Source organism: Ranitomeya variabilis, chromosome 2 (assembly GCF_051348905.1).
Source record: "Ranitomeya variabilis isolate aRanVar5 chromosome 2, aRanVar5.hap1, whole genome shotgun sequence".
Taxonomy (NCBI): domain Eukaryota; kingdom Metazoa; phylum Chordata; class Amphibia; order Anura; family Dendrobatidae; genus Ranitomeya; species Ranitomeya variabilis.
Window position 1 is genome coordinate 136,281,588 of NC_135233.1, and position 24,712 is coordinate 136,306,299.

At 43.5% G+C, this 24,712-nt stretch overlaps 1 protein-coding gene across 2 annotated transcripts in view; it reads right to left on the bottom strand.

Annotated features, from left to right (window-relative positions):
• Positions 1-302: 302 nt before the first annotated feature.
• Positions 303-24,712, bottom strand: part of TTC27 (tetratricopeptide repeat domain 27) — a 522,480-nt gene continuing 498,070 nt past the window's right edge. For both annotated transcript variants that reach the window (XM_077283015.1, XM_077283016.1), the window contains 2 exons: positions 10,348-10,448; positions 303-792 (listed from right to left, as the gene is read on the bottom strand). In XM_077283015.1, the coding sequence (XP_077139130.1) occupies positions 670-792; positions 10,348-10,448 (224 nt within the window). In that variant the 3' untranslated portion in view covers positions 303-669. The remainder of the gene's footprint in view (positions 793-10,347; positions 10,449-24,712) is intronic.

Sequence of the window (24,712 nt, forward strand, 5' to 3'; positions counted from 1 at the left end):
GGGAAAGGCTCTGACCTACACCAAGAATTAGATATTCACAGGCCACATATACCCAAGGACTGGGCTCTGTGTTCGGAATTGTCCAAGGAATTGTTCACCGTGCAAGTGTCCTCTATATAAAAACATAAGTAACTGTTCCTAACATTTTCTTTCAATTCATCTTTTTACCTGTTCAAAATTTCAGTCGTGTTCCATTTATTAATATAGAAAGCCCAGTCGGTTCTGTCCCATGACAGCTGTCTGTCGTACTCTCTATGTAGCACCGATAACAGAAGTTGCTATGAATTAATGACAGTCCAAAGTTTTGTTAAATGAAATACATTATTCTTTATTAGCCCTCTGTGGCTCCATATTTTAAACACTCAAAATCCGAAATGTTATCCTAGCCTATGCCATAGAAAGAACATTTGAAGCTTTCCCAGCTATCAGCAGTTTCTTTCAGTGGACTCCGGCCAATTACTTGATGCACTCATGTAAAACTAATCCCAAATAAGTGCCTTATAAATAATAAAATTGTAGTCATTCCAGGGTGTCCAAAACTATTACATATAGGGCAAACACATGACTCTCAAGCAGATTACAGATCTGTGTGAATAAGAGGCAGAAATACCAAGGTTCTTCTAAAGAAAACATATATTATACAATAGGCTTCCTTGTCCTGAAGTTCGCTCAGTATTGATTCCGCAGCCGATTACTGCTCTCTTGCATCTCTGTGATAAGACTGTCCATTTCTTTCACTTCATCGGATAATTCTGCAGATACTTCACCAGTTGCCACATCTGTGAAAAGTTGCTGAAAGGACATCGTAAAGATACGAAAAGGTCAAAATTCAGGAGGTTAATGTAGACATGTGACATTTAAGTCTTAAGAAGTCTAAAAAATAATCTACAAGAATACAATAAAGAATCATCAAAATGGATTTCTCAATAATAATAATCATAATGTAACATTTTCATTTATCGTGGGGAAATAAAAAATATGTAATAGATATCAATGTATGGGAATTAAGGTACGTCAAAGCACACGATTGACAATTTATAACTGTAAATTCATTGTTGTGACTTAAAGGGGTATTCTCAGATTCAAGATCCTATATATGTAGTAGGTGTAATAATAATAATATTAGCAAATACCTCCAATTAGAAATGTAGAATAGTTTTCCTAATTCGCTGTGTCTCTTCTTTTTTCATGTGCAGGCATTATAGGATGTTAGGTATCCTTGGTTACGGTCACTCATATTGTGACAGTTAGCTAGTTGCTAGTGGTCATAACCACAAATACCTAAGGTCATGCAATGCCTGCACATGAGGAAAAATTTCACTGCGGTGAATTTCAACTGCAGTGAACTCGATCTGCACCATGCGACACCATCACGATGCTAGCGGGAATCTCACAGAGGTCACCGCAGTTCAGCCCGGCTGGGAATGCAGCCTCAGTGTTGTCACCGCTAGTCACTGAGGCTGCGCTTGCAGCAGCTCATTTACCAGTGGTTCTCAGCCTGGACGGTCGCATCTTAGCACCGTCCAGGTTGACAACTATTTCTTCCCCAGACATGGATTACAGCGTTGGACAGAACGAAGGACAGGTATGGTATATTGTTGTTTTTTTATTTTAGTTTTATTACAGGAGAACGAGAGCTTCGGTGGCGAGGTTGTAAGTATGGTTTAAGATTATTAAAAGAGTCTGTGTCATTTTTTCAATTAAAGGACTTATTCTTGGTGTGTGTGTTTTTATACAATGTGACTATGGGGTTGGTAAAGGATAGGTGTCTTATAAACGCCTCCCCATTACTAACCCATGGGCTTGATGTCACGGGACAATAAAAAGGTGACATCAACCCCACAAATATGAATCCCACTTGCCACCATTACAGGGCAACTGGGAAGAGCCGGGCAAAGCGCCAGTATTGGCGCATCTAATAGTTGTGCCTTTTCTGGGCAGCAGCAGGCTGCTATTTTTAGGCAGAGGGGTCAAGATCCATGGCCCCTTACCAGTCTGAGAATACCAGCCCCAGTTGTTAGCTTTATCAAGGCTGGTTGTCAAACATGGGGGAACCCCACGTTGTTTTTTTAAATTATTTAAATAATTAAAAATCAGCGTGGGGACCCCTCTATTCTTGATAACCAACCTTGCTAACGCTGACAGCTGAGGGTTGCAGCCCCCAGCTGTCAGTTGTGCCTGGCTGGTTATCAAAAATAGGGGGGAACCCATGCAGTTTTTTTTTAAATTATTTATTTACAGGGCAGGAGCGGCGGATGAATACCCCTATCATCAGCTCCTGCTCTTACTGATATAAGCGGCAGCAAGTGTTAGCTGATGGGAGCTGTAGTCCCATCAGCTGACACCAGTGACCGTAGGTAACCTCGATGATGTGACGGCCGGTCACGGACATGCGCTCCCAGCAGCTCAGTCACTAGTGGTTCTCAGCCTGGACGATCGCGTCTTGGCACCGTCCAGGTTGAAAACTATTAATCTCCCAGACATGGATTACGGCGTGGGACAGAACGACAAACATGTATGGTATATTGTTGTTTTTTTTCTTTTAGTTTTATTACAGGAGAACGAGGGCTTCGGTGGAATAGGCATTGGGTGAGTATAACTGTGTTTGTTATTTTAAAATAAAATGGAAAACTGCGTTTAATCTTTTTTCTAATAAAGGATTTTATTCTGGCTGTGTCTTTATTTACCATGTAACTATAGGATTGGTAATGGATAGGTGTCTTATAGACACGTCTCCATTACTAAGCCGTGGGTTTGATGTCACCTGACAATACAAATGTGACATCAACCCCACAAATATGAACCCCACTTGCCACTGCTACAGGGCAAGTGGGAAGAGCCGGGCAAAGCACCAGAATTGGCGCATCTAATAGATGCACCTTTTCTGGGCAGCTGTGGGCTGCTATTTTTAGGCTGGGGCCTATATCCATGGCCCCTTACCAGCCTGAGAATACCAGCCCCAGCTGTCTGCATTAGCAAGGCTGGTTTTCAAAAATAGGGGGCCCCCCCTGCTGTTTTTTAAATATAATTTATTTAAATAATTAAAAATATGGCATGGGGACCCCTCTATTCTTGATAAACAACCTTGCTGAAGCTGAAAGCTGAGGTTTGCATCCCCCAGCTGAGTTTTGCCTGGCTGGTTATCAAAAATACAGGGGAACCAACGCAGGTTTTTTTTTAAATTATTTATTTACAGCGCAGGAGCGGCTGATGAATACTCCCATCTGCTGCTCCTGCTCTCACTGTTATTAGTAGGAAGTGTCAGCTCATGGGAGCTGTGGTCTCATCAGCTGACACCAGTGACCGGAGGTAAACTTTAAGGGTAGGTTAATTTAAACATTGAGAGATAGAATATCAAAAATAAAATTAAGAAAATCACATTGTATAAATTATATAAATTTAATTGCATTTTGCAGTGAGAAATAAGTATTTGATCCCCTACCAACCATTAAGAGTTCTGGCTCCTACAGACCAGTTAGATGCTCCTAATCAACTCGTTACCTGCATTAAAGACAGCTGTCTTACATAGTCACCTTTATTAAAGACTCCTGTCCACAGACTCAATCAGTCAGACTATAGCCTCTACAACATGGGCAAAACCAAAGAGCTTTATAAAGATGTCAGGTACAAGATCATAGACCTGTACAAAGCTGGAATGGGCTACAAAACCATACGTAAAGATGCTGTGTAAGAAGGAGACAACTGTTGATGCAATAGTAAGAAAATGGAAGAAATACAAAATGACTGTCAATCGACATCGATCTCGGGCACCATGCAAAATCTGACCTTGTGGAGTATCATTGATCATAAGGAAGGTGAGAGATCAGCCTAAAACTACACGAGGGGAACTTGTTAATGATCTCAAGGCAGCTGGGACCACAGTCACCACGAAAACCACTGGCAACACATTATGCTACAAAGGTTTAAAATACTGCAGTGCTCGCAAGGTCCCCTGCTCAAGAAGGCACATGTGCAGGCCCGTCTGAAGTTTGTCAATGAACACCTGGATGATTCTGTGAGTGATTGCAAGAAGGTGCTGTGGTCAGATGAGACAAAAATTGAGGTCTTTGTCATGAACTCAATTCGCTGTGTTTGGAGGAAGAGAAATGCTGCCTATGACCCAAAGAAAACAGTCCCCACTGTCAAGCATGGAGTTGGAAACATTATATTTTGGGGGTGTTTCACTGCTAAGGGCACAGGACTACTTCACCACATCAATGAGAGAATGGATGGAGCCATGTACCGCAAAATCCTGAGTGATAATCTCCTTCCCTCCGCCAGGACATTAAAAATGGGTTGTGGCTGGGTCTTTCAGCAAGACAATGACCCAAAACGTACAGCAAAGGCAACAAAGGAGTGACTCAAAAAGAAGCATATTAAGGTCATGGAGTGGCCTAGCCAGTCTAGAGACTTTAATCCCATAGAAAACTTATAGAGGAAGTTGAAGCTCCGAGTTGCTAAGCGACAGCCTCAAAATCTTAATGACTTAATGATCTGCAAAGAGGAGAGGACCAAAATTCCTCCTGACGTGCGCAAACCTCATCATCAACTACAAAAAACGTCTTGACTGCTGTGCTTGCCAACAAGGGTTTTGCCACCAAGTATAAGTCTTGTTTGCCAGAGGAATCTACTTATTTCTCACTGCAAAATGCAAATAAATTAATATAATATATACAATGTGATTTTCTGGTTTTTATTTTTATATCCTATGTCTCAATGTTAAAATGAACCTACCCTTAATATTATAGACTGTTTGTGTCTTTGTCAGTGGGCAAACTTACAAAATCAGCAAGGGATCAAATAATTACTTCCTTCACTATATATATGTTCTTTTTTAACGTACACTGTCTCATATAACACAGTTAAAATATTTTATTAGGAATTACATAAAAAATATTGCAACATCATCAGTGCATCTTCATCACCATCAATTTTATTAAAAAGGAGGTAAACATTTTTTGGGGGGCTGTTCATAAACAAATTTTCTAACACTAAGGTGGTTACACACTGGAGCTTCCTTTCATAAGGTTTTAATTATTATTGGATATTACATTATTTCTTTACTATGATGTTAATAGGTTATGAGATTATCCTAGTATTATATCAATGTGGGTGGAAAGAGGGATGAGCATCCATCATTATGCGGAAGATGAAAGTCTTCACTGAGGTTTTATTTTAACTGAAGACAAACGTATTCAGGAAGGAACATCTGGCTCTAAGTAGCCTGACCGCTGTGGATGTTTTCCCTTTTCTTTCCTCTTGTTATGGAGAACATCGAGGACCACTCAGAAGTCAGACATAAACCACCCTTTTTTATACTATGTCACTAAGGTAATTTGCTGATGTATAAATTATATAGGGGTGTGAAGATAGGGGAAGGGAACTCAAATTGTAATCACTAACTATTCCTAATCTGGCACTAATCTGGCGGAAATAAAAACCCATGTTCAATTATTATCATAAGCTTCTGTTTCTTTAGTTTTCAAAGAAGATATTTAAGATATGGGATTATTAAAAAAAACTAGTGTCACCAAAAAAAAGCAGAACTCGGCAGTAGTACTCATTCTAGGTACAGCTACCCCCTCTAAAATTTACAAAAGCATGGAAAGGGTTTTGTGTGAATATTTAAGATGGCATTATATTAGCAAACATCATGATGTCCCTCATCCATCACTCTTAAAGGGAACATGTCACCCCTAAAATGGAAGGTGAGCTAAGCCCACCGCCATCAGGGGCTCATCTACAGCATTCTGGAATGCTGTAGATAAGCCCCCAATGTATCCGGAAAGATGAGAAAAAGAGGTTAGATAATACTCATCTGGGCGGGCGGTCCGATGGGCGTCGCGGTCCGGGGCCTCCTATCTTCATATGATGACGTCCTCTTATTGTCTTCACGCTACGGCTCCGGCGCAGGCTTACTTTGTCTGCCCTGTTGAGGGCAGAGCAAACTACTGCAGTGCGCAGGCGCCGGGAAAGGTCAGAGAGGCCCAGCGCCTGCGCACTTCAGTACTTTGCTCTGCCCTCAACAGGGCAGACAAAGTAAGCCTGCGCCGGAGCCGTAGCGTGAAGACAAGAAGAGGACGACATCCTATGAAGATGGGAGGCCCCGGAAGGCGACGCCCATCGGACCGAACCGCAGTGGGACCGCCCCTGGGTGAGTATAATCTAACCTCTTTTTCTCATCTTTCAGGATACATTGGGGGCATTACAGAATGCTGTAGATAAGCCCCTGATGCCGGTGGGCTTAGCTCAACTTCCATTTTGGGAGTGACAGGTTCCCTTTAAATCCTTCTTTTAGTATTGTAACCTCTTTAAAATACCATCAGAAGAAAAGAGGTTCAGGTCAGACTTTCTTCTTCTCTTATTCCCACTGCTCTTCTAAGTTTTCAGTTTTTTTGTTTTTAAAAAAATTCCAACATAGAGTTCCAGAGATTGAGCCTTTTTATTTAGTACTAATTTTTATGGACTTACCAAGGGGGTGTATCTCACAGGGTAATAATGTAGAGCAGCCTAAAGGCACGCCCCAGAGAATCCTGCGAAGAACCTCTTGGTAAAGAACATAAATATTTGCACTAAATAAAAAGGCCCATATCTCTGGAACGATAAGGCAGATTTAAAGGGAATCTGTCACTACAATCGACCTATCTAAACTATTAATATAGGCAAACAGGTAATAGACTGCTGAAAAAAGTAGTACCTGTATCGTCACTCCGACTGCTGTCGCTTCTCTTCAGTGTTCTGCCCTTCTATGGGAATTGGCTTCACGCAGCTTCTGCGCAGGCGAGTCACTGGTACTTCTGCTGCCAGTAATCTACAACGCATAGTAAAGGTGCACTCCGGACTTCCTTCCTCCCTCTTTGCAGAATAAGAATATAATTTCCAATGCCCCAGTTAAACAGCTTAACCCCCGAAGCTTTTTTCGGTTTTGCATTTTCGTTTTCCACTCCCTTTTTTATTTTGCCATCAATATGGCCATGTGAGGGCTTATTTTTTGCGGGACGAGTTGTACTTTTGAATGACACCATTGGTTTTACAATGTCCTGTACTAGAAATTCAAGTGCGGTGAAATTGCAAAAAAGTGCAATCCCACACTTGTTTTTTGTTTGGCTTTTTTGCTAGGTTCACTAAATGCTAAAACTGACCTGCCATTATGATTCTCCAGGTCATTACGAGTTTATAGACACCAAACATGTCTAGGTTATTTTTTATCTAAGTGGTGAAAAAAAATTCCAAACGTTGATAAAAAAAAAAAAAAATTGAGCAATTTTCCGAGACCTGTAGCGTCTCAATTTGTCGAGATCTCGGGTCGGGTGAGGGCTTATTTTTTGCACGCTGAGCTGACGTTTTTAATGATAATAATTCGGTGCAGATAACTTCTTATGATCGCCCGTTATTGCATTTTAATGCAATGTTGCGGCAAACAAAAAATGTAATTCTGGAGTTTTTAATTTTTTTCTCTCTACGCCATTTAGCGATCAGGTTAATCCTTTTTTTTATTGATAGATTGGGCGATCCTGAAAGCGGCAATATCAAATATGTGTAGGTTTGATTTTTTTTTTTTTATTGTTTTATTTTGAATGGGGCGAAAGGGGGGTGATTTGAACGTTTATATTTTTTTCAGATTTTTTAAAACTTTTTTTTTTACTTTTGCCAATACAAGCTGGCATAGCCTGATCGGCTCTGCTACATAGGAGCGATGCTCAGATCGCTCCTATGTAGCAGAATTACCGCATTGCTATGAGCGCCGACCACAGGGTGGCACTCACAGCAATCTGGCATCAACAACCATGGAGGTCTTCAGGAGACCTCTATTTACTATGCCAATGCACCGATAACCCTCGATCACGTGATGGGGGTCAGTGGTGCGCGCATTTCCGGCCCGATGGCGGGAAGCACTTGTTAAATGCCACTGTCAGCATTTGACAGCGGCATTTAACTAGTCAATAGGCACGGCTGGATCGCGATTCCACCTACGCCTATTGCGGGCACATGTCAGCTTTGCGGGCACATATCCCGGCTTTGATGCCGGGTCACCGCCAGAGCACGCATCAAAGCAGGCACGATGGCAGAAAGGAGTTGAACAATCACTGGGATTGGAAGTACCAGTGACTCGCCAGCACCTGCGCAGAAGCTACATTAAGCCAATGCCCCTAGAAGCGCAGAACACTGAAGAGAAAGAACAGCAGTCGGAATGCGTGGGCACAGGATTTCCAGCCACGCACCTGAGGTCACAGGAACAGAGTGACTATGTGGGAGGAGAAAGATAGGATAATGAAGAGAGGAGGCAGCGTTATATTCAGTGCAGCGGTCACCCCATAGCCTGGAAGAACTCATTTACATCAAGCAATAAAAGCTAATTCTTACCACAACAATGAATCTGATATGAGGCATAAATGTAGGACTTTTTTTGAGCAGTCTATAACCTGTATGCCATATTAATAGGTTAGATCGCTCAAATGTGGTGACAAATTACCCTTCAACCAAACGAAAAAAAAAATACCTGAATACTCAGGCAAGCATCGGGAATTAAATAAAAGCAACAACTGGCCACTAATGACAGGTCCTCTTTAATAAATACTTTATAACTAAATTCAAATAACCCTGCCTAATTAGAGACAGTTTTCTGCTGGCTGTTACTTGGTTGGTAGTTATGATCCCAGATCACCCAATGCTCAAATGGCCTGGGAAAACAGGTATGTTAATTCTTAAAAAGGCACAAGGGAAAAAAATCTCCTGGCCACCATTGCTTTTTTTAAGTGGTAAAGCAAATGATGTCACTATATAATCCAACATGCCTCATTCTCTGTCTCATATCTAGAAGAGCAAGGAAGCCTCCATAGATAGACATGCAATTATTGAAAGATTCAGATGAAATCACCAGTACAGTTAATGAACGTTACATTAAAGTTCCTAGAAAGCAAGGACTAGGATATAAAAATAACAAAAAGTGCACATAAAAGCAGCTCCCAGCTTTCAATATCATAATTAGGAAACAACACTGAGAATGGTCAACAGAATGGAATTTCCTGTTTTCTCTTACCATTAAACCAAAGGGTTTAGTTGATGATCAGGGTATAACGTAGATCATACAGAGCAATCATTTGGAGAGGCGCCACTTCCTCATTAGCTCACACGAGCTAATCAAATATCCAAGTTATTTTTGACCAAGGCTGCTTAACCAAATGTGTGCCCGGATAGTTCTAAGTAGATCTATGATATAATATAAGATACCAAAATACTTCTATCTTACTATATCAGCATTTTTTGTCTTACTAACAGGGGTGTTCAACTACAGGTCCAGAGGCCACATGTAGGTTGCCATTCTGTTCTATGTGGAATCATACCATAAGGAGAGAGACATATGTGTTTTGACATTAATAGCTGTTAAAGAATGGTTACATGCTTTCGATGTAAATAACTAAAATTTAATGGTCAAAATATTATGACTGGATTTGCATTCTACGAACCGCCTCCTACTTGATGGCATCCACAACACTTCTTTGGAATAGGAGCGACATCACGATAGTGTAACGCCGCAACTATAATGTTGATCCAGGCTGGATAGTCTAAAAAGGAACTGTGGATGCCATCAGGCAGGAGGTGGTTTGCAGAGATCCTGTCCAGTGGCCACAGAATAATTACCATATTTTATGGATTATAAGATGCACTTTTTCCCCCAAATTTGGGACGAAGATGCGAGTGTCTTATAATCTGAATGTAGCTTATCGGGGAGGATGAGGTGGCTGCGGTGGAGCAGCGTTGCTGCTGCAGGAGGCCAACGCCGGCAACAGTGGGGCAATGCTGCAGGTTCCGGGCTGGGAGTGTCCCAGAGCTGCAAGGCTGCAGGCCCTGGACTGTCAGAAAATGTTGGCGTAGAGCAGAGTCCCTGCACTTTGCCATTGATTTCCTGCAGTGGACGTCGGGAAAATGGCCACCTGAGGTGGTGCATGCACAGATTAAGATTTCGACCAAGTACCGGGACACCTCCTCCTCCTCCCAGCCCAGGGCCTGCAGCATTCCTCCACTCCTGCAGCAGGGACCCTGCCTTCCATGACCCCGCTCCACTGCAGATGCAGCCCCGGTAAGATACGGTAAAATTGTACTATAAGACGCACCACCATTTTATTAAAAAACAATTTTTCCTATGCTCCTCCCCATCTTATAGTCTACAAAATATAGTATGTAAGGCCGACACCCCTGCAACACCCCCAATCTGCAAGCAATTAAAGTGGCTAAAAAAATATATTAAAAAGTTAAAAATGTTGTCACGCTTGAAGCATATTTGCTTGTAGTGGTTTACTATGTAGGAGCTGTGCACAATAGGTACTAAATTAGGCAAGGACAAACCTTCGCTTTAGACGATAGGCCACGGAGATTAAGACGAGCTGAGGACAACATCTGTACAGCTTCTTGTGGGTTAGACTTATTTTTGCTGCATTTTATTGCCACTGGAAAATAGAAACAAGTATAAAAAAATTTCAAAATATAGAGGTAAAGATGCTTAATAAAAACAGTAAATGTCAAATTAATACATGTACATTATTTTTTATGCCGATAAACAATATAAAATACCAACTATTCAAAACATCCTATTAATACAGATGACATACCAAATGTTATAAGCAGCAAAGCTGGTACATTATACATTAAAGACTAGCAGAAGAACAGGAAGAGGTTAGAGCATAGGCCGGGGCAGTATGACAACCTAACATAGCCTTTCACAGTGAGACACTATCCCTGTGCCCTACAGGAACTTGGAACAAAAGGTTTGTTTTTTAATAATAGTATATCTCTAGTCCTAGTTCATTAACCCCTTAGTGACTGAGCCAATTTTTACAATTCTGACCACTGTCACTTTATGAGGTTATAGCTCTGGAATGCTTCAACGGATCCCACTGATTCTGAGAATGTTTTTTCGTGACATATACACTTCATGTTAGTGGTAAAATTTATTTGATATAACTTGCGCTTATTTATGAAATAAATGGAAAAAAAAATGGAAATTTGGCAAAAATTTAGAAAATTTTGCAATTTTCAAACTTTTATTTTTTGTACCCTTAAATCATAGAGTCATATACAACAAAATAGTTAATAAATAACATTTCCCACATGTCTACTTTACATCAGCACAATTTTGGAAACATAATTTTTTTGTTAGGACGTTATAAGTGCTAAAATTAGTGATTTCTAATTTTTCCAACAAAATTTACAAAACAATTTTTTTCGGGCCACCTCACATTTGAAGTGAGTTTGGGGGATCAACTATCAGAAAATACCCAAAAGTGACACCATTTTAAAAACTGCACCCCTCAAGGTGCGCAAAACCACATTCAAGAAGTCTATTAACCATTCAGGTGCTTCCCGAGAACTAAAGCAATGTGGAAGGAAAAAACTTAACATTTTACTTTTTTCACAAAAAATGTACTTAAGGAACCAAACAGATCACAAAATTTATTGTGCAATTTCTCCTGCGTACGCCGATACCCCGTATGTGTGGGAAAGCCATTGTTTGTGTGCATGGCAGGGCTCAGAAGGGAGGGAGCACCTTTTGACTTTTTGAACGCAAAATTGTCTGGAATCAATGGCGGGTGCCATGTCGCGTTTGAAGACCCCCTGATGTACCTAAACAGTGGAAACCCCTCAATTCTAACTCCAACCCTAACACAGCCCTAATCCCAACCCTAACCCCAACACACCATAACCCTAATCCCAACTGTAACCATAACCCTAACCACACCACCCTAACCCCAAAACCACCACCCTAACCCTAGTTCAACCCTAACCCAAGCTCTAACCCCAACCCTATCACCAACCCTAACCCAACCTTAACTATAACCCAAACCATAACCCTAAACCTAGCCCTAACCCTAATGGAAAAAAAACAAACATTTTTTTATTTTATTATTTTTGCCTAGCTAAGGGAGTGGCAAATGGGGTTTTGATTTACTATTTTTTTATTTTGATCACTATGATATGGTCTATCAGAGTGATCAAAATGAACCAATAGGAAACATCTCCTATTGTTGCTGAGCACCAGCTGGCAGATCTTGGCGGGCGCACTGCGCCCGCCATTTTCTTCTCGGAAGACGCCGAGAGCCGCGGGACACAGCCAGAGGGACCGGGGGACACCGTAGGTACCGGTTAACTCGGGGGATCCCATTTTTCTCTCCATGTGCTAGATTATCTCAGAGGAGAGAGAAATAAATAGGAAATCTGACTCTTTTTTTTTTGCTGTTGCCGTTATTCCGTGAATAACGGTGATCACAACACTGGGGTGGGTAAAAACCGACCCAAATCATGTTCTCTGGGGTCTCCACTACCCCCAGTAGCCGAGACCGTGGAGATTTTCCGACGCTGGGGGGTGCTACTACCTTGCTTCTCAGCGCCGTTAAAAAGTAGCGCTGAGGAATAAGTACCCTTAACTGCCGCCATTAAATGGCGTATTGGCGGTTAAGGGGTTAATACTGAAGTTATTCACATATGTAATGTCACATGTATACAGTACAGGTCAAAAGTTAGTCCACACCTATTCATGCAATGGTTATCCTTGTTCTCTTTGGAATGTGCACATGGTAAAAAATTGCACCATATTCCGATACCTGTAGTGTCTCCATTTTTCGTGATCTCGGGTTGGGCGAGGGCTTATTTTTTGCGAGCCGAGCTGGCATTTTTATTGATACCTTTTTCATGCAGATACGATCTTTTGATTGCCCGTTACTGCATTTTAATGCAATATTGTGGCGACCAAAAAAACGTAATTCTGGCGTTTTGACTTTTTTTCTCGCAATTCTGAACATGGCGATACCAAATATGTGTATGTTTGATTTTTTTTATTGTTTTATTTTGAAAGGGGCAAAAGGGGGGGTGATTTGAACTTTTATATTTTTTTCATATTTTTAAAAACATTTTTTTTTTTTTACTTTTGGCATGCTTCAATAGCCTCCATGGGAGACTATAATCTGCCATAGCCCGATCAGCTCTGCTACATAGAGGCGATGGTCAGATTGCCTCTATTACACCCGATGTCGGAAAGGGGTTAAGGACTTTCCAGGGAAACTGAGCTTTTGATGGCTGCTTTGCCATCATTCTGCAGTCCAAATACTCTCAAATCATCTCAATTGGGTTGAGGTCGGGTGATTGTGGAGGCCATGTTATCTGATGAACCACTCCATTCCACAACTTCTTGATCACATAGCCATTAAAGGGGTTTTTCCCACAAAGTTAATTTGTGTTGCAACAGGACAATAACCTAAAACACACCTGAGTGTTCTTAAAGGGGTTTTCCCACAAAGTTAATTTAAATCAATAGATCTTGGAATAATAATAATTTCCACAATTGGGTGTGATTAAAAAAATTGTTACTGTGCTGAGATAATCTTATAAAGGTGCCCCTGCTGTGTACTGTGTAATGTCTGTGTCTGACCGTACAAGGACATGGTCTGATCATACCACATCTCTTGGGCAGGGTAGGAAGCAAAAGAGTATACAGACATTACAGCAAGGGATCGTAGCTGATTCTCTCTGTGAGGTAAAACATTTTCCTGCCTGTTTTTAAAAAATATTTTACCTCACAGAAAGAATCAGCTATGATCCCATTCTGTCCTGTCTGTATATTCTCTTTTGCATCCTCCTCCTCTGCCCAGGTGCTGTGGTATGATCAGATGATGTTCCTGCACGGTCAGACACAGCCATTACACAGTACACAGCAGGAGCACATTTCTAAGATTATCTCAGCACTGGAACATTTTTTTAAGCACATTGAATTGTGAAACTTATTATTCCAAGATCTATTGATTAGAATTAACTTTGTGGGAAAACCCCTTTAAGAACCATGGGGGTGTGTTTTGGGTTATTGTCCTGTTGCAACACAAATTATGGTCCCACAAAGTGCAAAAGAGACTGGATGGAATGTGTCAGGAAAATATGAATTATTTTCCATTGTTCTGGAGGACACAACCAGAGCTGGCCTTCTACTCCTCTCCCACCATCGGTTTCTGCAGGACCAAATCCTACTCTGTCTCTGTGAATTTCCACCCCCCCCCCTCAGGCAAATGGCCAATGTGGAATGTGAGTTTTATAGCCTGCTAGGACTAGCAGAGCTGAATGTGTTTTCCCTCTAAAGATCTCTTTGTCTTATCAGCAAAATACTCAAAGTCAAATTCAATAAGACACATTAATACCAGAAACATGAAAGTTAGATTTCCAGGATCTGGGCACTTGGGGTTACTCATGGCAGCGTTTTGTGGAATTTAGGGCCATCAGAAACCTGGGAAATGAATTTCTGTCCACCAGCAAATCACAGACATACTGTGTTTGGACTCTAAAGAACGGTAAAATAGCAGGGGGAAAAAATAATGCCAGTATCGTTGGCCTGTGAGCTTCCAGGCCAAAGATATGAAGAAAAGGAGTTCTCCATAACTTTCCAAGCTATGTGTATCTCCCAAAAAAACAGCCCTTATGTGAGGTCAGCAAAGCAGGAGTTCCTAACTTTATGGCCGAAGCATAAAACAGGAATCTCCATCTTTGGCATTCATTCAGAATCAGGAGACACAGCTGAAATACCATGCTGTGGTACTGGATCATTTCTTTGGGATCTCTCCTCCCTTTTATCGACATGCATACCTGTGACAGAGATTTAGTAAGTGTCATATTTTCATCCCTTTTATTTCATAACTGTTTGTACATACTTGTATTTTGTTTCTTTTGTAATATTATTTGTATCTTTTGTAAATACTGCCGATTTTTTTTCTGGAGTAAACTTATAAATTTGCTAGCTTTGTTCTTCTTGCTCTGTGAGTGATCCACCACTTTCATGTTACCAAATTCATGTTACCAAACGGGTGTCCTATCCACCTATAAGAGGTCGGTGGTGGCTGCATAGTTTTCGCATTTATGTCATGTTGGGGACTTGGTGGTGACTGGATTGAGGTATATATATGTTCCTACCAGAAACCGGTGGTATATATACATCCCGTCACATCACGTGCCGCAATATTCAACATAAATTAGAGCAGCTACGCCCTTTTTCTTATACTCTGTCAATACCCTTATTGGCCAGTAGGGTAGGACGGCACCAGAGAGCTGCAAGTTCATGACCAAAAGTGAAGTTTTCCTGACAGCATGTCATTGCAGAATGCTATTGTAGCCATGCACAAACAGAGTCACCAGCAAAGCACCCACAAATCATCACTCCTCCCTCTCCATGCTTCAAGGTGGGAAACAGACATGTAGAAACCATCTGCTCACCTTTTCACCATCTCATAAAGATATGGCAATCTCAAATTTTGACTCATCAGTAAATACAGATTTTCAAGTTCGTGTGCTACTTGGCCCCAAACAGTCTTGTTCTGGTTTGCCGTCCTTATTAGTGGCTTTATTGTAGCAATCTATATATATAAGAGGCATTGTGATTACTCGCTAATCCCACCCCCTGCACAGTAGCTCCGCCCCACCACATCACCACACATAATCCCGCCCCCCACCACATTACTACACATAATCCCACCCCCCCACCACATTACTACAGATAATCCCCCACCACATTACCACACATAATCCCACCCCCCACATTACTACAGATAATCCCCCAATACATTACCACACATAATCCCACCTCCCCACCACATTACTACAGATAATCCCGCCCCACATTACCACACATAATCCAGCCCCCCCACATTACCATACATAATCCCGACCCCACCACACATAATCCCACCCGATTACCACACATAATCCCGCCCCCCACCACATCACCAAGCATAATCCCACCCCCAACACATCACCACACATAATCCTGCCCCCAACACATCACCACACATAATCCTGCCCCCTCACCTTGTTACCACACATAATCCCGCCCCCCAACACATCACCACACGTAATCCCGCCCCCCCACCACACAATCCCGCCCCCCACCACACATAATCCCGCCCCAACACATCACCACACATAATCCCGCCCCCCAACACATCACCACACATAATCCAGGCCCCCCACCACATCACCACGCATAATCCAGGCCCCCCACTACATCACCATGCATAATCCAGGCCCCCCACATTACCACGCATAATCCCGCCCCCCACCACACATAATAACATAATCCCGCCCGCCCACCACATCACCACACATAATCTCGCCCCCCAACACATCACCACACATAATCCCGCCTGTTGTGAATTAGACTTTTTGGCTCCCTCTTGTGGTTACTAGTGATATGACTCTGGGATTGTCTTTCCTCAGTTTGGCACCCACCTGGGTCGTTAGTCCAGGGGTGTTGCTATATATACTTCCTGGATCCTTAGTCCAGTGCCTGGCATCGTTGTAATCAGATCCTTTCTGTTTGCTCCTGTCTGATGGTCCTGGTTCGTGCATAATTAAGCTAAGTCCTGCTTCTTTGTATTTTTGGTTATTTGCTTTGCTCTTATTTTTGGTCCAGCTTGTACTAAATGTGATTCCTGACTTTGCTGGAAGCTCTAGGGGGCTGGTGTTCTCCCCCCGGGCCGTTAGACGGTTCGGGGGTTCTTGAATATCCAGCGTGGATATTTTGATAGGGTTTTTGCTGACCATATAAGTCATCTTACTATATTCTGCTATTAGCTAGTGGGCCTCTCTTTGCTAAATACCTAGCTCATTCTTACGTTTGTCTTTTCCTCTTACCTCACCGTTATTATTTGTTGGGGGCTTGTATCCAACTTTTGGGGTCTTTTCTCTGGAGGCAAGAAAGGTCTTTCTTTTCCCTTCTAGGGTTAGTTAGTTCTCCGGCTGGCGCGAGACGTCTAGAACCAACGTAGGCACGTTCCCCGGCTGCTGCTATTTGTGGTGCTAGGATTAGATATATGGTCAGCTCAGTTACCACTGCCCTATGAGCTGGTTTTTTGTGTTTGCAGACTTAGTAATTATTTCTGAGACCCTCTGCCATTGGGGTCATAACAGTATGCCAGGCCAACATTGAATGTTTAATGCATTGCAGAAGTGGGATAATAAGAAAGGAAATTCTGAGTTTTTTTTTTTTTTCCTCTCTTCCTCCCCTTTACCTCTGAGTGGCTTGTGCTTGCTGCAGACATGAATGTCCAGACCTTGATTACAAGTGTAGACCAGCTTGCTGCTCGTGTGCAGGGCATACAAGATTTTGTTACCAGTAGTCCAATGTCTGAACCTAAAATACCTATTCCTGAACTGTTTTCTGGAGACCGATTTAAGTTTAGGAATTTCAGGAATAATTGTAAATTGTTTCTATCTCTGAGACCCCGTTCATCTGGAGATTCAGCTCAGCAAGTTAAAATTGTTATCTCTTTTTTACGGGGCGACCCTCAGGATTGGGCTTTCTCGCTAGCGCCAGGAGATCCGGCATTGGCAAATATTGATGCGTTTTTTCTGGCGCTCGGATTGCTTTACGAGGAACCCAATCTTGAAGTTCAGGCAGAAAAAGCCTTGCTGGCTATTTCTCAGGGCCAGGATGAAGCTGAAGTGTATTGCCAAAAATTTCGGAAATGGTCCGTGCTTACTCAGTGGAATGAGTGTGCTCTGGCCGCAAATTTCAGAAATGGCCTTTCTGAAGCCATTAAGAATGTGATGGTGGGTTTCCCCATTCCTACAAGTCTGAATGATTCCATGGCGCTGGCTATTCAAATTGACCGGCGTTTGCGGGAGCGCAAAACCGCTAATCCTCTGGTGGTGTTGTCTGAACAAACACCTGATTTAATGCAATGTGATAGAATTCAGACTAGAAATGAGCGGAAAAATCATAGACGTCAGAATGGGTTGTGTTTTTACTGTGGTGATTCTACACATGTTATATCAGCATGCTCTAAACGCCTAACAAGGGTTGTTAGTCCTGTCGCCATTGGTAATTTGCAACCTAAATTTATTTTGTCTGTGACTTTAATTTGCTCATTGTCTTCTTACCCTGTTATGGCGTTTGTGGATTCAGGTGCTGCCCTGAGTCTTATGGATCTGTCATTTGCCAAGCGCTGTGGTTTTGTTCTTGAACCGTTGGTAAATCCTATTCCTCTTAGAGGTATTGATGCTACGCCATTGGCGGAAAATAAACCGCAGTTTTGGACGCAGGTAACCATGTGCATGAATCCTGAACATCGGGAGGTGATTCGTTTTCTTGTTCTGCATAAAATGCATGATTTGGTCGTTTTAGGTATGCCATGGTTACAGACCCACAATCCAGTCTTGGATTGGAAGGCAATGTCTGTGTCAAGTTGGGGCTGTCAGGGAATTCATGCTGATTCCCCGCCGGTGTCTATTGCTTCCTCTACTCCTTCGGAAATTCCTGAGTATTTGTCTGATTATCAGGATGTATTCAGCGAGTCCAGGTCCAGTGCTCTGCCTCCTCATAGGGACTGTGACTGCGCCATAGATTTGATTCCAGGTAGTAAATTTCCTAAGGGAAGATTATTTAATCTGTCTGTACCTGAGCATGCCGCAATGCGTTCGTATATCAAGGAGTCTCTGGAGAAGGGGCATATCCGTCCATCCTCTTCCCCTCTTGGTGCGGGATTCTTTTTTGTGGCCAAGAAGGACGGATCTTTGAGACCTTGTATTGACTATCGGCTTCTGAATAAAATCACTGTTAAATTTCAGTATCCTTTGCCTCTGTTGTCGGACTTGTTTGCCCGGATTAAAGGTGCCAAGTGGTTCACCAAGATAGATCTTCGTGGTGCGTACAACCTTGTGCGCATTAAGCAAGGAGATGAATGGAAGACAGCATTTAATACGCCCGAAGGTCATTTTGAGTACTTGGTGATGCCTTTTGGGCTCTCTAATGCTCCCTCAGTGTTTCAGTCCTTTATGCATGATATTTTCCAGAAGTATCTGGATAAATTTATGATTGATTATCTGGATGATATTCTGGTTTTCTCTAAAGATTGGGACTCACATGTGGAGCAGGTCAGGATGGTGTTTCAGGTTTTGCGTGAGAATGCTTTGTTTGTTAAGGGCTCAAAGTGTCTCTTTGGATTACAGAAGGTTCCCTTTTTGGGGTTTATTTTTTCCCCTTCTGCTGTGGAGATGGACCCAGTCAAGGTCCGAGCTATTCATGATTGGACTCAACCCACGTCAGTTAAGAGTCTTCAGAAGTTCTTGGGTTTTGCTAACTTCTACCGTCGTTTTATCGCTAATTTTTCTAGCGTTGTTAAACCTTTGACGGATATGACCAAGAAAGGTTCTGATGTTGCTAACTGGGCTCCTGCAGCCGTGGAGGCGTTCCAAGAGTTGAAGCGCCGGTTTACTTCGGCGCCTGTTTTGTGCCAGCCTGATGTCTCACTTCCCTTTCAGGTCGAAGTGGATGCTTCTGAGATTGGGGCAGGGGCCGTTTTGTCGCAGAGAGGCCCTGGTTGCTCGGTAATGAGACCATGTGCTTTCTTCTCTAGGAAGTTTTCGCCTGCTGAGCGGAATTATGATGTTGGCAATCGGGAGTTGCTGGCCATGAAGTGGGCATTTGAGGAGTGGCGTCATTGGCTCGAGGGTGCTAAGCATCGTGTGGTGGTCTTGACTGATCACAAAAATTTGATGTATCTCGAGTCTGCTAAACGCCTGAATCCTAGACAGGCCCGCTGGTCATTGTTTTTCTCCCGTTTTGACTTTGTGGTCTCGTATTTACCAGGTTCAAAGAATGTGAAGGCTGATGCTCTTTCAAGGAGCTTTGTGCCTGACTCTCCTGGAGTCGCAGAACCAGTTGGTATTCTTAAAGAGGGAGTTATCTTGTCTGTCGGCCATTTCTCCTGATTTGCGATGTGTGTTGCAGAGATTTCAGGCTGGTAGACCTGACTCTTGTCCACATGACAGACTGTTTGTTCCTGATAAGTGGACAGCAGAGTCATTTCCGAGGTTCATTCCTCGGTGTTGGCAGGGCATCCGGGAATTTTTGGCACCAGAGATCTGGTGGCTAGGTCCTTTTGGTGGCCTTCCTTGTCACGGGATGTGTGGTCATTTGTGCAGTCCTGTGGGACTTGTGCTCGAGCTAAGCCTTGCTGTTCTCGTGCCAGCGGGTTGCTCTTGCCCTTGCCTGTCCCGAAGAGGCCTTGGACACACATTTCCATGGATTTCATTTCAGATCTCCCGGTGTCTCAGGGCATGTCTGTCATCTGGGTGGTATGTGATCGCTTTTCTTAAATGGTCCATTTGGTGCCTTTGCCTAAGCTGCCTTCCTCTTCCGATCTGGTTCCTGTGTTCTTTCAGAATGTGGTTCGTTTACACGGCATTCCTGAGAATATTGTGTCTGACAGAGGATCCCAGTTTGTTTCCAGGTTCTGGCGATCCTTTTGTGCTAGGATGGGCATTGATTTGTCGTTTTCGTCTGCCTTTCATCCTCAGACTAATGGACAAACGGAGCGAACTAATCAGACTCTGGAGGCTTATTTGAGGTGTTTTGTTTTGGCAGATCAGGATGATTGGGTGACCTTCTTGCCGTTGGCTGAGTTTGCCCTTAATAATCGGGCTAGTTCCGCTACTTTGGTTTCGCCATTTTTCTGCAACTCTGGTTTCCATCCTCGTTTTTCCTCGTGACATGTGGAGCCTTCTGACTGTCCTGGGGTAGATTCTGTGGTGGATAGGTTGCAGCAGATCTGGAATCATGTGGTGGACAACTTAAAGTTGTCACAGGAGAAGGCTCAGCGTTTTGCCAACCGCCGCCGCGGTGTGGGTCCCCGACTTCGTGTTGGGGATTTGGTATGGCTGTCTTCTCGATTTGTTCCTATGAAGGTCTCCTCTCCTAAATTTAAGCCTCGCTTCATCGGTCCTTACAAGATATTGGAAATCCTTAATCCTGAGTCCTTTCGCTTGGATCTTCCGGTGTCGTTTGCCATTCACAACGTGTTCCATAGGTCTTTGTTGTGGCGGTACATTGTACCTGTGGTTCCTTCTGTTGAGCCTCCTGCTCCGGTGTTGGTTGAGGGCGAGTTGGAGTACGTGGTGGAGAAGATCTTGGATTCTCATCTCTCCAGACGGAGGCTTCAGTATCTGGTCAAGTGGAAGGGCTATGGTCAGGAGGATAATTCCTGGGTGGTTGCTTCTGATGTGCATGCGGCCGATTTAGTTCGTGCCTTTCACGCTGCTCATCCTGATCGCCCTGGTGGTCTTGGTGAGGGTTCGGTGACCCCTCCTTAAGGGGGGGGGTACTGTTGTGAATTAGACTTTTTGGCTCCCTCTTGTGGTTACTAGTGATATGACTCTGGGATTGTCTTTCCTCAGTTTGGCACCCACCTGGGTCGTTAGTCCAGGGGTGTTGCTATATATACTTCCTGGATCCTTAGTCCAGTGCCTGGCATCGTTGTAATCAGATCCTTTCTGTTTGCTCCTGTCTGATGGTCCTGGTTCGTGCATAATTAAGCTAAGTCCTGCTTCTTTGTTTTTTGGTTATTTGCTTTGCTCTTATTTTTGGTCCAGCTTGTACTAAATGTGATTCCTGACTTTGCTGGAAGCTCTAGGGGGCTGGTGTTCTCCCCCCGGGCCGTTAGACGGTTCGGGGGTTCTTGAATATCCAGCGTGGATATTTTGATAGGGTTTTTGCTGACCATATAAGTCATCTTACTATATTCTGCTATTAGCTAGTGGGCCTCTCTTTGCTAAATACCTAGCTCATTCTTACGTTTGTCTTTTCCTCTTACCTCACCGTTATTATTTGTTGGGGGCTTGTATCCAACTTTTGGGGTCTTTTCTCTGGAGGCAAGAAAGGTCTTTCTTTTCCCTTCTAGGGTTAGTTAGTTCTCCGGCTGGCGCGAGACGTCTAGAACCAACGTAGGCACGTTCCCCGGCTGCTGCTATTTGTGGTGCTAGGATTAGATATATGGTCAGCTCAGTTACCACTGCCCTATGAGCTGGTTTTTTGTGTTTGCAGACTTAGTAATTATTTCTGAGACCCTCTGCCATTGGGGTCATAACACCCGCCCCCCACAGCATCACCACACATAATCCCACCCCATCACCACACAATCCAGCCCCACCACATCACCACACATAATCCCGCCCCTCCACCCCATTACCACACATAATCCTGCCCCTCCACCCCATTACCACACATAATCCCACCCCCCACCCCATTACCACACATAGTCCCGCCCCCCCATTACCACACATAATCCCGCCCCCCCACATCACCACACATAATCCCACCCTAAACGTATCACCACACTATTGTTATTAACTTCATTTTAAGTTAATTTACCACCTGTGTAAGTGCTATTGAATGTTGTCATTATTTACTTTAGTTTAATCACCAGCAGCGTTAATTAGATGGCAATGAGCGTGCCGAGCGTTAGGTGGCTGGAAACATCTAGTTCAACAATAAAAGCCTACTTCTTGTAGGCTTCCTCTGGACAGCTGATGTTGAGATGTGTCTGGTACTTGATGTCTATGCATCATTTAAAAGGGTTGTCATCTGAAGTACTGTCCATTTCCATTTTTTGAGGCTGGTAATTCTGATGAACTTATTCTGTGGCAGAGGTACCGTAATATGGAGGAAAATGGGGGTGCATCTTATAGTCTGGATGTATTGGCTCTGGCTGTGGTGGGAATATGGGGGAGCGGTATCAGAGGAGCAGCGGCGACTCCGGCTAACTGCTGTGCCCGCTGCTAAAGAGAAATGAATATGCACTGCATTCCACACCCATGGACGTAGAGGGCAATGAATATTAATTTCATCCTGCATCCTGGTATGATTGATTGACCCCATCCCGTTGCTGGTAAGATTGGCCCTCATCCAGTTCCTGGTATACATGGCCCCATCAGAAAAGATAAAAAAAACAAAAAACAAAAAAACATTACTCTCACCTACACGGCGCTCCCTTGCAGCGTCCTGCTCCGATGCCAGCAGCTGCTTAATGCTTGTAAGCAGCGCATGGCGGGGATGTCATGCACTGCTCATGAACAGAGCACAGCTGTCGGAACACTCACCGGGACCATTCAGCGCAGAGACCGGTGAGTATCCATTCCTTCCTCAGTAGCGCGCACTGTCAGCTGCCTGCATCCTGCTGCTGCGGCAGTCACGTGTGCCGATACTTGAGAAATGAATATTCAGAATGTGCTCTGTTTGTGAGCAGCGCATGACGTCCCTGCCATGCGCTGCTTACAAGCATTAATCAGCTGCTGGCACCGGAGCAGGATGCTGCGACTGCAAGGGAGTGGAGGAAGGTAAGAGTAAAGGTTTGTTTTTTTAATCATTTCTGATATGGCCATGGATACCAGGACTGGGATGGGGCCAATCATACCAGCAAGGGGATGGGGCTAATAAATCATACCAGGAACTGGATGGGGCCAATCAATCATACCAGGAACTGGATGGGGCCAATCATACTAGCAAGGGGATGGGGCCAATCAATCATACCAGGAACTGGATGGGGGAAATCATACCAGCAAGGGGATGGGGCCAATCAATCATACCAGGAACAGGATGGGGCCAATCACACCAGCAAGGGGATGGGGCTGATCAATCATACCAGGAACTGGATGGGGCCAATCAATCATACCAGGAACTGGATGGGGGCCAATCAATCAATCATTCCTGGAACTGGATGGGGGCCAATCAATCAATTATACCAGGAACGGGATGGGGGCCAATCAATCAATCATACCAGGAAGTGGACTGGGGCCAATCAATCAATCAATCAATCATACCAGAAACTGGATGTGGGCCAATCAATCATACCAGGAACAGGATGGGGGCCAATCAATCAATCAATTATACCAGGAACGGGATGGGGGCCAATCAATCAATCATACCAGGAAGTGGACTGGGGCCAATCAATCAATCATACCAGGAACTGGATGTGGGCCAATCAATCATACCAGGAACAGGATGGGGGCCAATCAATCAATCACACTGGCAACTGGATGGGGGCCAATCAATCAATCATACCAGGAACTGGATGTGGGCCAATCAATCATACCAGGAACTGGATGGGGGCCAATCAATCAATCATACTGGCAACTGGATGGGGGTCAATCAATCAATCATACCAGGAACTGGATGGGGGCCAATCAATCAATCATACCAGGAACTGGATGGGGGCCAATCAATCAATCATACCAGGAACTGGATGGGGGCCAATCAATCAATCATACCAGGAACGGGATGGGGCCAGTCAATCATATGAGAATAACAATAGGACCATGCATACCAGAATACGGATGGGGCCATGCATACCAGAATAAGGATGGGGCCATGCATACCAGAATAGGGATGAGGGGACAAATGACCACATTTTCTGCTTCAGTTTTTTTTTCCTAATTTCCTCCTCTAAAACCTAGGTGCGAATTATGGTCCGGTGCATCTTATAGTCTGAAAAATACGGTAACTCTTGGTCGTCCGCTACTGGGCTGGTCCTTATTAGAGACAAGTTCATCATAACAACTTTCATGATTGCACTTTAGAATACCTTGAAGGTTCTTACAATTTTTCGGATTTATTGACCTTCATGTCTTAATGTAATGATGGACTGTCTCTACTGTTTACTTAGTTTACAGGTTCTTGCCAAATTCTGGCTTAGAACAGTTATGGAAATAGGGCTCAGCACTTTATGAACTGTGAACCCACAATGTCTCTGCAAAATATACTCTACAGTCACAAACAATTTCTGATGTCCGGTCATTCCACAAATGAACTCCTGACAATACATAAATGTTCATTGGAAGCCATGACAGGTGACTAAAGCTGTCAAAATGAGGGATTACTCCGAAAAATCCAAGGTTTAACAGATATTCT